A 14,349-nucleotide genomic window follows, 5' to 3' on the forward strand; every position below is an offset into this window, starting at 1 on the left:
GTAATTAATTCTTCTTTTACTTTTTCCTCTTTAAGCTCTAAATAATACTTTTTAGTTACTAGGCGGGATATTATTAAAAAATTAATAGGAAGGAAAGCCTTAATAAGAAAGATTATATAAACCCGCGGAAATTAATACTCCCGAGCTATTATAAGTATAGCCTTAATAGATATACTTAGAGTAATAAGAAATACCCTTAAGTATTTTATACCTTAGGTATTTCTAAGCATAATAATAATAAGGTATAACTTTAAAACCTATCTCCTCGATAAGTTTAAATAAGTAATAATAGCGCGTAGTAGACTAAGATTTTACTTTTAATATATTATTAGTATTATTAAAATATTTATAAAGGAGGGTTCTTATAAACTATAAGAAATATAAGTAATTAACTTTAAAGGCCTTAGGGATAAGACTAATAAAGGGGAGATATTATATTATAACCTAATAAAGTATATATTATATATCCTAAGGGAACCCTATAAGTTATAACTAATTAAGGCTTAATTACCTATATACTAAGAGTAATTATAATAATTACCTCTCTAATTATTATAATTACTTATATAATTACCCTAATTAATATAATAAATACTATAATTAAGTATTACCGCCTAAGTATATAGGATATACTTATTAGTATTTTTTATATATTAGCTACCTTAGCTATTAATATAACTCAGTTATACTTAATACCTTTAAATATATTACTAGATATAATATTATATTACTCTTTAAGGCTATATAATATAATCTAGTGCTAATATAAACTAATATAATCGGTTTATCTCTTAGGAATTATCCTCTTATTATAAGTATTAGGTAATAAATTATTCTCTAGTTTTAATAGCCTATTCTCTGCTACTAGTATAATTGCATTAGATAGTAGCTCGACTTACTAGCTTACTATAGTAATATCTTTTCTTATTTTCTAGCGATTTCAGTAGTTTTATATATAATTCGCTTATAAGAGACGCTAGCGTATTATAGTACTATCCTGTTTTTTAGCGCTTATAAATCAGATCTTTATAATTACTTATATTAAAAAGCCTCCTAATTTAGTTCTATTATTATTATAATAAGTAGAAAGTTAATATATTAAGTAATCGAAATTGCTAGGTATAGAAACTAAAAGTAACTATAGTGCGAGGGGTTAATTATTAAAAGCCCGCACCTAATAATAGAGGTTAAGTTAGCTAAACTTCGCTAACCCTAGAGCGCTAGCTATATTAGGAAATATAACGCTTAACCTATGAATTATATTATTCTATAATAGGAAATATAACGCTCAATCGATTATCACTATATCGCGATATGCTATAATATACCGCGATAGTAATATCGATCTAAGAATAATAAAACTTCTTTTTTATGTTTTTTAGACGAGTAAAGTATATATAAAAACCATACTTAGCCATAATAATCAGTGGTAGCCGTGAAGACCTAAGTCGCAATTGCCTACTAGATGCATCCAGATTCCTCCCAACCTGCCTTGTCAATCTACTCGCCCTTCTGAAGTCCCACTAGTTCGACAGACATTTCCCAAAGTTTGACGGCCTTGTCCTCATTGTACACCCACGGTGCGTAGCCAGATCCCATCTCCCCCGTTTCAGGATCCCAGGGCCCAGCAATCTGGCAGTCTTCGACGTACTTCCCTCCCGTTCCTTCCAGTGCCTTGGACATGGCAGCCCAGACAGTTGTCGCAGCACCCTGTTCGGTATTCTTCCAGTTCAGTCCCATTGTCTCATGGCTTGTCCATTGATCCACCATCTCTTGCGAAACGTGCTTTTGCAGCCCAGTTGAAATTCCTCCAGGATGGACGCTGAAGGCGTGAAGGTTCCTTGATCCATATCGTCGCTCAATCTCATTTGATGCCCAGATCGTAGCAGTTTTGCTCTGGCCATAGGCCTTCCATGGGTCATAAATCCCTTCCAGGTTGATGTTGTCAAATTCAACTTCGCTGAAGCGATGTGCGCTGGAAGAGACCATGACAACGCGAGAGGCGAAGTTGGGCTCAGAGGCACGCAGTAGCGCAGGCTTCAGCAGTTGGAACAGTAGGAATGGTGCCAAGTGGTTGGTTGCGAACTGAGTCTCGAAGCCGTCCTCTGTTTGGCCCTCTGGCGTTGCCATGACGCCAGCGTTGTTGATAAGAATGTTCAATTTCTCTGACTTGGACAGGAACTCTTGAACGAAAGCCCGAACGCCTGCCAAAGAGTTCAGGTCGAGTTTTAAGAGGTGTACATTCTTCATTTCAAGCAAGTCTCCCAATGCCGCTTTCGCTTTCTCTTCATTGCGAGCGGTAACGTAGAGTGTCGCACCCGTCTTCGAGAGAGCACGAGCCGTTTCAATGCCTATGCCAGAGGAGCAGCCAGTAATCAAGATGACTTTTTCAGTAAGCTTCTGTTCAAGACCTTCGTCTTGAACGATCTGCAGCGCAGTGGGACGGGCGTCACCCGGGCCGGAAGGGTGGGCGTGAACGGCGGCATAGGCTGTAGCCATTTTGATAGAAGATGGTAGTGTGTCGAGAATTCGGAAAAGAACAGTAGAGAATAGGAGGTGGGTTGAGTCATCCAGTTGTATGGTAAACAACGGCGCTATATATACAACAAGATTGACCTCCTCGACAACGGCAAAAGAGGGACAAAGACTGCAGTTTCGGAGTTAAGGACGGGCACTGGTAACTCCGTATCGTCCTGCATCACCGTGATGTAATCAAGCAGGCTGTGGTGTCGTATCGTAACCCAGAAATTGATGAAGATTGCCTTCACCTCAAGTGCGTCAAATCCACCGATTTGCACTACCCCGAAAGTGGCAAGCCTTGGTGCCGTCGAAAGGTCCGACGCATGCTGACAAGCGCGCGGGGGCGGGCGGCGCATGCGGACACGGGCGGATGCGGGCGGACGCCGCGGGCGGACAAGGAGCGGATGGTCACTGCCACGATTCACGAACTACTAAAGTGGTGGCGCTAAGATCAACAGTCTCTTTGGGATATCACCAGGCAAGGCTTGTGCTGCCATCTCCAAAATCAAGACCGAGTCTCCCGAGGCCGGCGTTCATTTCCTAAAGATGGATAGACCTGTCCTCTGTAGTGAAGGCGGCCGACGAGCGAGTTTAAAAGCCGGGAGAACAAACTAAACGGGTTGGTCAATATCGCAGTAAGGCTCAGCATGGAAATACCAGAATAGTCAACATCACCAGCAATGGACACAAAGCCGCGCGAAGTCTGAGATGGATGTCGACGATATAGATTAAGGTAGCGGTGGAGTTTGGAGCCGTTATGGGATCTTAATAAGCTCTTTGATCCATAGGGTTCTGCTAATAAGTCGAAGGCTATCTGGATAGCTGCAGTGCATCCAGGCTTTATGAATACAGACCTCGTCAAGCAGCCAGGGGTGTCTTACATCGTATACTCCGTTCTCAAGTGTTTGTGAGTATAAAAGACGGCTGAAGAAGGCTCTTTTTAACACGCTATGCGCGATTGTGTCTACCGCGTTCAATCAAAAACGAGAATGGCCAGTATTTTGAGCCTGTCGCGAAGAAGGGGAATGCAAGCAGTCACGCGTTTTACGGTGAGCTCGCGGGCCGATTGTGGCAATGGACTACCGCGAGATGAAGAAAGGGGAGTGGATCAACGACTGAAACAGAGAAAGTATACAAAGCTATATTGAGACTTTCTCTCTAGGTTCAGTGGGGGGAGCAGTCTAGAAAAGGCAATAATGGCATGTACCCGCCTAGTTATTTCCCGAGTAGTCATAACCGTCAAGAATCGCGATATATTCCCCTATTGTGTATTTAGCAAGCCAACGACCAGAGAGGATTAGTACCAACCGAACTTACTAGCGGAATTCCATCTTGTACCCAGAATACCGAGCACATCCTTGATAGTATTGGCCATAGGTAGGTAATCTTGGCCACCTGTTTCCAAGGTGTACCATAAATAGGTTGCGGCAGCCTGATAAAGACAATCGCAGACCAAAGGACTCATTCTCAACATCCCTCCCAATTCTGTAACGGCCTGAAGGCGTTTTGAAAATAGAAACACAGCATTAGGTATTTCCTTCAAGCCTGATATAGCTAGTCTTTGCATCTCCAGCAAATTTTCACATCCCATTTGGTTAGCCTCGCTATTTTCAGTGCAGCAATACGTATCGTAAAGGTGAAGCAACGCACTATGGCACAGTGCCGTTGCAGTAAAAAGGGGCAGGTCAGCCGTGGCATCGTTCATATGCTCTAGGAGTTCCTCGGATTCGTTGGTAATTGTGGCAGCCAGCGCCTGCACTGTGCGACGAAGTTGCAGAGCTTCGCTACATCTAAACTCAATATTAGAGTCTCTGTCGCTTATATGCCGCAGGACACGAGACAGCAAATGAGAAGCTTGGCAAGTTCTACCAAAGGGACAAATTTTCACTGTTGTGCTAGTTGATACTGCAAGTGGCTGGATAAGGGCGAGTTCCTACGTCGAATTAGTTTTTTTTTTTTTTCTTCCTTTTGTTTAGGCTTAGACCATACCCCTTGATCCCAGTGTTTTTCATCCGCGGGAAGTAGCTCATCTGGTCGGACATCGTCGCATGAGAATGGACGATTTTTGCCGCCGACATTGACGTATCTGTTTATTCAGCAAGCGACTGCAAGCAGGCTCTACAAACATACCTGTCTAGTACAATCACAGCCCACCAAACTCGGTGCCTTTCTTCCAACTCAGTGGCTGATGCTTCTTGACATTAGAAATGAGGCAGAAAATCAAATGCAAGGGCAAATGCCTACTTGGTGTGTGAAGCATCTGTGGTGCTCTCTTGAAATCGTGGATACCTATAGCGTGGCCCAATCTTGCGCAATGGCCTACGCTGAGATAGGCTGCTGGGTATATCGCATTCGCTATCTCATATAAAGTGATGAGAAGTGTGGCTTGTAACAGCCGAACGGAGAGAATATTGCTCCTCTCGACATGAGAACAGCAGGCTTTGGCGAGCCCATAGAGCTCACGATTCGGTGGGTCTGAACTGTCGAGAGACCGGGTATGCAGTTGCATGGTGATCAAAAGGAGCGCTGTGTCGGGTTTTCGGCAACTCTGTGGAGCAGTGAGCTCTCGATACAGTCGCAATTTCGAGACTATCTTAAAGTAAGCGCACATGTTGCTGCCATGAACAACACAACAGATGTTGCAAGATGGACTGACCTATCGGCAAGAAAGTATGGATAGAGTTGAAATAGACGTCAACATCATGCATGTTTGATTGGGCATCAATAGAGTCAAACTCGGGAGGGAGTTCAAGCGTTGGCATCTGCAGTTGGGATTTTGTTTGCTGAAAATAACTAGAATCGAGAAAAAACAGAGCCGGAAAGTGGTTTTCGCCTGGCAAGAGCCCCGGGGCAGTGGATTCATTGGAGCTAGGCGCCTCTGCTGCGGAGTCGACGATCTGTAAAGGCATTACAGTCGGGTTCTGGATTCGAGGAGCGACACGCGAGCGCCCCTCAGGATAAGGCGCCGCACGGCTGCCGACAGCGTATTCGCAAGGCCGTCCATTTTTGGAGCAAAGAGAACATTCGGGAACCTCTCTGGTGCATTTTCGTTTCTGCTTGCGACATGCTACGCAAGCACGGACTGCTAGCGTGCGCCTTTCACTTTCCATGATGCTGAGGCATTTGGCCGGATGGCTTTTGCAGGCGGGTTGGTTGTTTTGCGGGCGGGCGGGCGGGTGCGGAGTTTGCGTCTGGTGGTCATTTATACATTTGGTGGTGGGCCCGGATTTTCCAAGCTCCGCTCGTCGAGTCTGACGGTGCTAACCAAAATAGTATATGCTAACTGTGCCGGCAGATTAGGGAATACCAGAGGGCGAGAGATATTACATAAGGCTGCCCCCACTACTGGGCGACTGATACATGGGCACCCTGCTTTGGATATTTGGGCACCCGATGGTACATCCACTGCTCACTCTAAACCCCAAGGTAACATTAGAAAGACTACTAAAAGTGAACATATAAAGTGTAAGGACAATAAAAGGATTGTATATATGAATATCAGGCTCTTTTTACCACTTTATCACATTTTATTCTTGCAAGTTTGCGGACGTGTAATATCCCTGATTTTGTACTCTTCGTACGTTTGCATTGCTGACATCACCAGTTTGGGAACCGGGCCCGTTCCAAGTCGCGGTGCCCATGTAGAAATCCTAGCTTCGTGATTGGCTTAAAACCAGGAACGGGCCCCGTTCCCGACGTAAATACTTGAGTAAGAACGATGACAGATTGCAGATCCGACTAGCGAGGGGGGTCTGCCATGGTGGAGACGGCGGCGAGGTTGGGGAAGGTGCCACGTCATGCAGATGCACAGGGACAGCTGAGGAAGCCTGAGTGCGGGGTTTCACAGGGCCAGTCGTTCGACATGGACCTTTATCAGAGTGTTTCATCTCCCCAGTGGCTCGTTAAGGCTAACTGGATCACTTTTTTCTCTTGGATTTCCTCCGCCCAGGTCCAAATGGCTTCAACCCAAAACACTGCAGCCTGGCTTCCAGGCGTTGGGAAGCCGTTAGAAGTTCGTCCCGCAGAAACCCCTGTCCCAGACAAAGGCGAACTGTTGGTTGAGGTAGGTGAAGTGATGCCAAATCTGCCCAATGAAGCATTTGGCATATCTACCCAATGAATCAACTTGGTCCAAGTTCGCCTCTATTGGAGCTCTATTACCTAGCGTCCGTTGTGCACGATTGGAGACTGACTCTGTTCATGCTGCAGGTGAAGGCTGTTGCTGTCCAGCCAGCAGAGTACAAGATCCAGGAAGGCCTCCTCCCGTTTCCGCTGAAATACCCTACAATCATTGGACGTAAGTGACAATTCTCGTCGAACGTGGCTATCAAGCACATGCTCAAGCCTGACAACTTTCAGTATCATTTTCAGGTATAGTCGTCAAAGTTGGTTCCACTGTAACCAGATTCAAAATCGGCGACCGCGTTGTCACAAACAGCGCTGGAACAATCCGGAATGACTCAAGATTTGGGGCTTATCAAAGGTACGCCCTGACCACGCAAGAGCTAACAGCCAAGGTAAGCAACTCTCGTCCAGCTAAAAGCATACTTCCGACAACCGTACTTATACATGTGGGCTTCAGATCGGAGATCAACCTTTCGAGGCCTCGGCCTCGGTCTCCAATCTCTATGGTGCTGCCAGCGCCCTGTTCCTCCATCTTCAACTTGAAAAGCCATCGGAGGAGCCCAAGTCTGGCAACAAGGCCGAGAAAATCCTCATCTGGGGCGCCTCATCGTCTTTTGGAGCGTATGCAACGCAATTGGCTGCGGAAGCTGGCTATACCGTCGTGGGAGTTGCATCCGCACAGAATGCAGAACTGGTCCAATCGTTTGGCGCCACACACTTCGTCGACCGAAAATCGCCAGAAGTCTCGCAAGAACTGGTTGCGCTGGGACCTTTCAAGGCAGTTCTTGCAGCTGCTGACTCAGCGCGTGACCAGGTAGTGATTGCGTGGATTTTGGCCGCTCAAGGGGGTGGCTCGTTCTTATCAACCATGGGCTTGAGACAAGGCGTAACGCTTCCGCCAGGAGTAAGTGGGCATTTTTCACAGTTCATAGATGACTACTTGGACCCCAAGAACCAGGAATTTACCAAGTGGCTGTGGTGGCAGTACCTGGAGAATGCACTGCAATCTAGAAAGCTAAAGCTCCTTCCCGTTCGAGTTGCTGGCGGTCTATCACAGGTGCAGGCGGCATGGGACCTTCTCAAGTAGGGGAAAGTTAGTGGCAAGAGACTAGTGATAGTTCCAAACTTAGAATAGAGGACTGCGGAGGCGAATTTGGATCCGTATTGATTGATATAAAGCGTATCCCTAACCACAAGTTCACGATGGACTCTACTCAAGTATTTAAGTCGGGAACGGGGCCCGTTCCAGGTTTTAGACCAATCACAGCTCTAAGGAGTCTACATCGGCCTTGCGATTTGGAACGGGGCCCGTTCCCAAACAGGGGAGGCAAACCAGTCGCGGTTTGCGCAAAACAGCCTTGAGGAACGAAGCTTGAAGTCGTCGATTTCAATTTTCAAAGCTTGGCTTCAAAAGCCCGAGGTTTTATTAGATACGGGATACGAATCTCGGGTATTGAGAACAAGATAAAGTGGCGGTCAATCCATGTGGCTTGCAACAGGGCTAAAGCGAGCGCTTGTCGAGTCTCGCGAAAGGACGATTGTTTCAACTGTGATGTCGTCCCGTGGCTTACCCTGATTGTCTCACTGAGGAAGTAGTAATCAAGGATCGTAAAGGCGGGGAAAGGGAGAAATGAAGGGTTTGCTAAGATATTCCACGGTGAAGAATGGATCTCATCGTTAAATAACGACGTCCCTCCTCAAGGGGCATTCTATTTTACCTGCCCTTAAAAATCTGGCTGGACTAGCATGAGCATTTGCACGTCTATCGAGAAATTTGTTTATCACGACTACTTTGTTACGACCCAGGAAGATCAATCAGGGTACGAACGGAAAACGCCGGAGCTTGGAGCGGAATAAGCAGACCCCGGTGGAAGTGGTGTATGGTCGAACTGGTCAAATAGGAACGAGTTCGACCACATTCGACTAAAAGTAAAACCTTAACCTTAAAGGGTCAAATAGGTTAAATAAGAGCACATTCGACTATGATTAACTAAGCAAATTAGAATAAGTATATATAGCCTCGCTTATTTCTACTTTCTTATATCTAGATAGCTCTCTAGCTTTTAATATAATTTAATTACTTAAGAATATTTCTTAATATTATTATACGTAATTTACTACCCTATGCTTAATATATCACGCCTTATTATAACTGCTAATATAAACTAATTCGGTTATAGTTTACTATGTTAGGAACCTCGACCGTTATAAGGATATAGTAGTAATGTTTAATAATGCAAAGCGACGTTACTCTTATGTATTAGTTATGTGATAGAGGTGGTATAGGGCTAGGTATATTTAGGAGCCTTTGCATATTCGAAGGGATAGTTATTTAGATACCAATGCATTCCACCTCCGCATAACCTCTTTCCTCTCCTCCATAGGAGCCTCCCGCTAGTTATTAATACCTTATCTTAGCCGAATTAATAGAACCTCTGCTTTTAGCTTTATAAGGTAATACTTCGCTAGTTCTTTCTCGATGCCCTTAAGTATATAACCTAGTAGCCCAAAGATTGCTTTGCTATATTAGCGGCTCGTCTATTCTAGTGCCTACTTGCGAGATCGTAATAATTATTACCGAAGATAGGGAAATAATTATAAGTACTTACCTAAGCCTAAATTACTAATAAATCCTAGACTACCGTATAATATACCCTTACCTAGGCCCTTTGCGCCTCGTTGCTTGGTATCATTATAAGGTTTTATAATAAGCCTATTAAAGGCGTCTTAAATCCCTAATATAAACTCCTTCCTAGCTATCTTAAGCCTACTTCCGAGCCCCGTGATCTTATCGCGCTATCGCACCTCTACGCTAATAAACCTATATGATGGGGCGTTATGAAACCTATTGGCGACGTTATAGAAGAGTGCCATGGGAGCTTTAGCGCTAGCCTTAGCTAGGTCGCACGCGTATCTTCCGGTGGCATAAATAACATAGTAAGTATAGCCGTTTTTGCCCTCTTCGTGAGCTCGCCACGAGGCCTTATGCCTATTGCGGATAGAGGGTACTATTTTAGAGGCCGCTATAGCTGGGTTAGCGTTGCGAAGCGACTTAGTAGCTATCTTCATCGCGATGTTCTCTATGTCTATCGGTATTAGGGCAGCCGGTCTAATAACGGGTCTTAAGATGCTATTGTAAGCTCGATATTCTTCGATAGGAGTAAAGTGCTTGTCTCTTTTTGAACTCAGACATCTCTTTAATAGCCTTAGTGGAGCTAGATTTTTCAACCGTTAGTGTCACGGCCATGACATGAGCCAGGCGGGGAAATATAGCAGAAACACTCTGACTAAGCAAGGACCGAAGGGACCGAACGTTGAAAATATCGGTCCTACCCTAGACCGAACCCAGAGAACATCGGTCTAAAGATTAACTATAAGTATATAGAATACGCTTATTATACTTTCTTATATAGTAGCTACCTTAGCTATTAATATAACTTAGTTATACTTAATACCTTTGAGTATATTACTAGACGTGATAACCCCCTTGTTTAAGTATAGCGCGACTAGTCTATCTGCTAATATAAACCCAGCACGACCGGTTTATCCCTTGGGAAATATCCTCTCGTTATAGTTAGGAGTAGTTAGATATTACGGTACCTACTGCCGCGATAAAGCCCGAGGCTATAGCTATGACACTGATAATAGGCTCCTCGGCGCCTTTATCGATATACTAATACTTATAACGAAGTAACTTAAGGTCTAGTAATTAAATCAACCCTTTGTTAATAAGATAAGAGGTTACAAAGCCGCTAAGATAGGCTCCCGTTTTCCTATGAAGCTAAGTTATTAGTCTCTTAGGGCAGATATTATAGCGTAGCTTATTTACTTCTAAGCGATTAATAATACCTATAGCGGCTTAACCCGTCTTATCCTCCTTTGTAATATATTCTGCTATCTCTTATGCTACCTTATAAACTTCTAGTTATAAAGCAAAGGTAATATTCTCTACTAGAATCTCTATTATTAACTCCTTAAATAATATAGATATTAGGCCAGCACTAGCCCTTACTATTATTTAGCCCTAGAAAGATTAATTACTAAAGAAAGAAATAATTACTATTAGTTAGCTAATAGCGATACTAGCTATTATTATACCTATACCGCTATAGTATATAACCGCAGAAACGCACTAAAATAGCTAGTTATATAGGCAATTTCTAATTAGATATATACTATTAGGGACATTATCTCCCCCGCTAATACCGCCCTAGCCTTTTAATATAATAGCACGAATACTAGTAATATTAATAGCCTAGAAAATAAATTAAGTAAGGGCTTATAGATTATCTATAATAATAAAGCTAAATCTAATATAAATTAGTATTAGCCCTTTCTTAAGAAATTTAACTAAGTCTAGAGGAGGTATATATAAATTTATAAGCTATAGAAAAGAAAACCCTATGATATTAAGATAAGAAGGCTAATTAAATAGCTTAGGTATTAAAGACTTAGACCAGAGGTAATTATATAATGATTATGTGTATTCCCAAGGGATAAACCGGTCGTACTAGGTTTATATCAGCAGAGGAGAATATTATGTTATCTTAAATAGGGTATAAGTTACGTCTAATAATATATTTAAGGGTATTAAGTATAATTAAGTTATATTAATAGCTAAGGTAGCTATTATATAAGAAAATATTAATAAGCATATTTATATACCTAGGTAATCCTAAGGGGATTATAATACTCTAGGATCGCTATAATCTAGGATTACTACGATCTAGGATCATAATAATCTAATAAAGGTATAATCTAATGCTAATTAGTAAGAACTTCTAGGTAGGGCTAATATATATAATAGGTATATATTAGGTTATAATATAATATCTCCCCTCTGAGGGTCTTATCCTTAAGGCTACTTAAGTAAGCCACCTAAGAATTTCTTATTAGTTAGTTTAACCTATTTCTATAATTATTTCGGTATATCTTACTAATATTATATATAGTTATATTTCTAAGCATATTAATCGAAAAGTCAAAGAGTATACCCTTCTTACTAAAAGTATTAAATTATCGCATAAATTTGCCGATATACCTTATTCTTACTACTTTAAATACTAAAAGGTATATTTAATATCTAAGGGTTCTTCGCGTTATAGCGAGTATATTTATTATAATTCTTCTTATGATAAGATATACATCGCTACTTCCTATATCCTTTTCTATTTCCTAGTAGGTTTTATGCGAGGTTTACTAACTCTAAGTAGTATATAAGCTTATTTCCTAAGAGAAGAAATTAAAGAAAGATAAAGAGAAGGTAAGTAAAGACTTATTAAAGCTTTACGAGGAGCTAGCTACTCTTTAGGCGAAAATAGCCTTAGCCATAGGTTACCTATTAAGGTTATATAAAACTAAAAATAAGGTAAAGGAGTATTAGGTAGTAGAGTTTTAATAGGGAATATAGGGTCTTAAGGGTAAGGATTATCTAATAGAGGAGTTAAATTATTATAAGGCTAAGGTTTCCGAGGAATTATAATCCCTTAATCCTAAGGGTATAGATTAAGACTCTCTTAGCCTAGGTAGTTTTAACTTTAATCCCTTACTTAATTCCGGCGTTATTAATAAAAGTCCCTTAGAAGGCATTATATATTAGTAAGGTATTCTAGGGGTTCTTATATATTTTCTAAGTCTAGGTAATCTTTCTATTTAATAAAATATATTATCTTTTTATTAATTTTATTTATATCGAGGATAGCTTTTATAATATATTTTTTTAATCTATTGATTTCTATATTAGGCTTATTATTTATTTTTACTTACATAATATCTTATATTAATTTAAGTAATAAAATATAAAAGATTAGATAGAGCTTAACCTTAGGTAATAAGTATAGTTTATAGTTATATTTCGAGATTTTTTATTTAATCTTATAGGGTCTAATATATTTATAGTTAAGTTTTTTATTTTATTATTTTATTTTAATATTTTTTATCGCGAGATAAATTATATCTCCCTCCGAGAAGATTAATCCCTTAATTCTTTTCTTATTTATATAGTTTATTATTCTATTTCTAATAAATTCGAGTTTTATTTATATTTCTTTACATAGATTCTTTAGCTAATTATTAGTAAGAATTACTTTTAGGTTAATAATAATATCTTAGGTTTATTAGTAAATATCTAAGGTAAATCTAAAATTAGTATAGGCTAATATAATCTTTATGCTTTTATTAATTGCTATATTATAGGCTAGCTAAGCGGCTAATAGCTTCTTAACCTAATTAGTTTATTTATAGTTAATATAATATTAAAGGTATTATTCTAATATCTAGTTTATATATTTAGTCTATCTATTTATTTCCTTATAGTATATAGTAGAGAGTTTATAATTAATTCCTAAATATCTTATAAGGCTTTACTAAAATTTCGAAGTAAACAATAGTCCTTAATCTATAATAATTTTAAGTAATATATTATATATCTTAGTAATATAAAAATAGAAAAAGTAAGCGAATTCTTTAGCTATTATTAATTCTCTATAGGGTATAAAATAGGAAAATTTTATAAGTCTATTTATAATAATAAGAATATTATTATAGAAGTTTCTAGTAGCTAATTCTTCTAATAGGGGTAGCTTCGTAATAAAGTCTATAGTAATTAAGTCCTATAATTATTATATAACCGGGAGTAGTTATAGCTTTCTATAGGGTTTATAGCGTCGTGCCTTAATTTTAGCATAGAGGTTATATTATTCAATAACTATTGCGATAGTCTTCTTTATATTAGGAAAAGTAAATATTATTTTAATTTATTCTAGGGTTTTATTAATTTCTTAGTATCTATATAGCTAATAGCTATATATTTCGTATATAAGTATATAGCATAGTTCGTCTAGGACTTATTATTTATTTATTTTCTTATTATCTAGGAGCTACTTATTATATTCTAGGATTTATTCTAATAGTAGATTACCTTATTCTATTATATAGGTAGCTCTATTAGTCTAATATAATATTCTAGTTACTCTAGATTATTTATAGAGTCCTAATTTCTTTTATTATTCCTAAATTTATTAATTAATGCATTTATAGTATTTCTTATAACGGAATATATATCTTTATACTTTATATAAGAATTTATAGTTATTATAATATTATTTTATAGCTCGGGTTATTTCTTCTAGACTTCTATAGTATATAGCTTAGTAGTAATAGTAATTAAAGATATTTTAAAATACTTTATTAGGGATAAAGAATTTCCCTTTATAAGTCTAAAGTCTATCTTTTTGTTATTAATAGCCTTATATATAATTAATAAAGTCTATAACTTATTGCCTATGCTTCCTAATAAGTATAAAGTATTTTAATAAGGGTATTAATTTCTTTATTCGCCTAATAAACTTTTATTTAAGATATCCTTTTAATATAAGATATAATAATTCTTCTTTAGCTTTAATCTTTCTAATATCTAGGTTAGGCTATTAGCTAATAATATTAGCTTTACTATTCTTTATTCCTTTAATATAAATAATAATATAATTAAATTCCGAGAGATATTTAGCATATTATAATTATTATTTACTAAGTTCTTAGGTTTTCGCGAAGTATATAATATTCTTATAATCTATATATACCTTAATTTAATAAGTACTCCTAAGGAGGTAATATTAAAATTCTTTAAAGGTATTAATAATTATAAGGAATTCTTTATTATAGATAAAGTAATTAAGTTTTACTTTATATAGCTTATAGGAGTAA

General features: G+C 39.0%; 3 protein-coding genes across 3 annotated transcripts; 1 reads left to right on the forward strand and 2 right to left on the reverse strand.

The window, feature by feature from the left end:
• Window positions 1–1,285: 1,285 nt before the first annotated feature.
• NECHADRAFT_73270 (uncharacterized protein) lies at window positions 1,286–2,553 on the reverse strand. The gene has a single exon (XM_003039274.1). The coding sequence runs from the start codon at window positions 2,497–2,499 to the stop codon at window positions 1,501–1,503; it is 999 nt and encodes a 332-aa protein (XP_003039320.1). The 5' UTR covers window positions 2,500–2,553; the 3' UTR covers window positions 1,286–1,500.
• A 1,178-nt stretch (window positions 2,554–3,731) lies between these two features.
• On the reverse strand, window positions 3,732–5,630 carry NECHADRAFT_89325 (uncharacterized protein; the record flags this gene model as incomplete). The annotated part of the gene is made up of 7 exons (XM_003039275.1): window positions 3,732–3,781; window positions 3,838–3,915; window positions 4,171–4,453; window positions 4,510–4,606; window positions 4,651–4,711; window positions 4,765–5,109; window positions 5,177–5,630. 7 exons carry the CDS (start codon window positions 5,628–5,630, stop codon window positions 3,732–3,734), a joined length of 1,368 nt encoding a protein of 455 aa, XP_003039321.1.
• An 866-nt stretch (window positions 5,631–6,496) lies between these two features.
• Window positions 6,497–7,726, forward strand: NECHADRAFT_17739 (uncharacterized protein; the record flags this gene model as incomplete). Its single annotated transcript, XM_003039273.1, has 4 exons — window positions 6,497–6,583; window positions 6,730–6,817; window positions 6,880–7,050; window positions 7,110–7,726. Coding segments are annotated over 4 exons (963 nt in total), but the record flags the coding sequence as incomplete, so codon positions are not given.
• Window positions 7,727–14,349: the final 6,623 nt, after the last annotated feature.

The sequence above is a fragment of the Fusarium vanettenii genome (genome assembly GCF_000151355.1).
Source record: "Fusarium vanettenii 77-13-4 unplaced genomic scaffold NECHAsca_126_unmapped, whole genome shotgun sequence".
Classification (NCBI taxonomy): domain Eukaryota; kingdom Fungi; phylum Ascomycota; class Sordariomycetes; order Hypocreales; family Nectriaceae; genus Fusarium; species Fusarium vanettenii.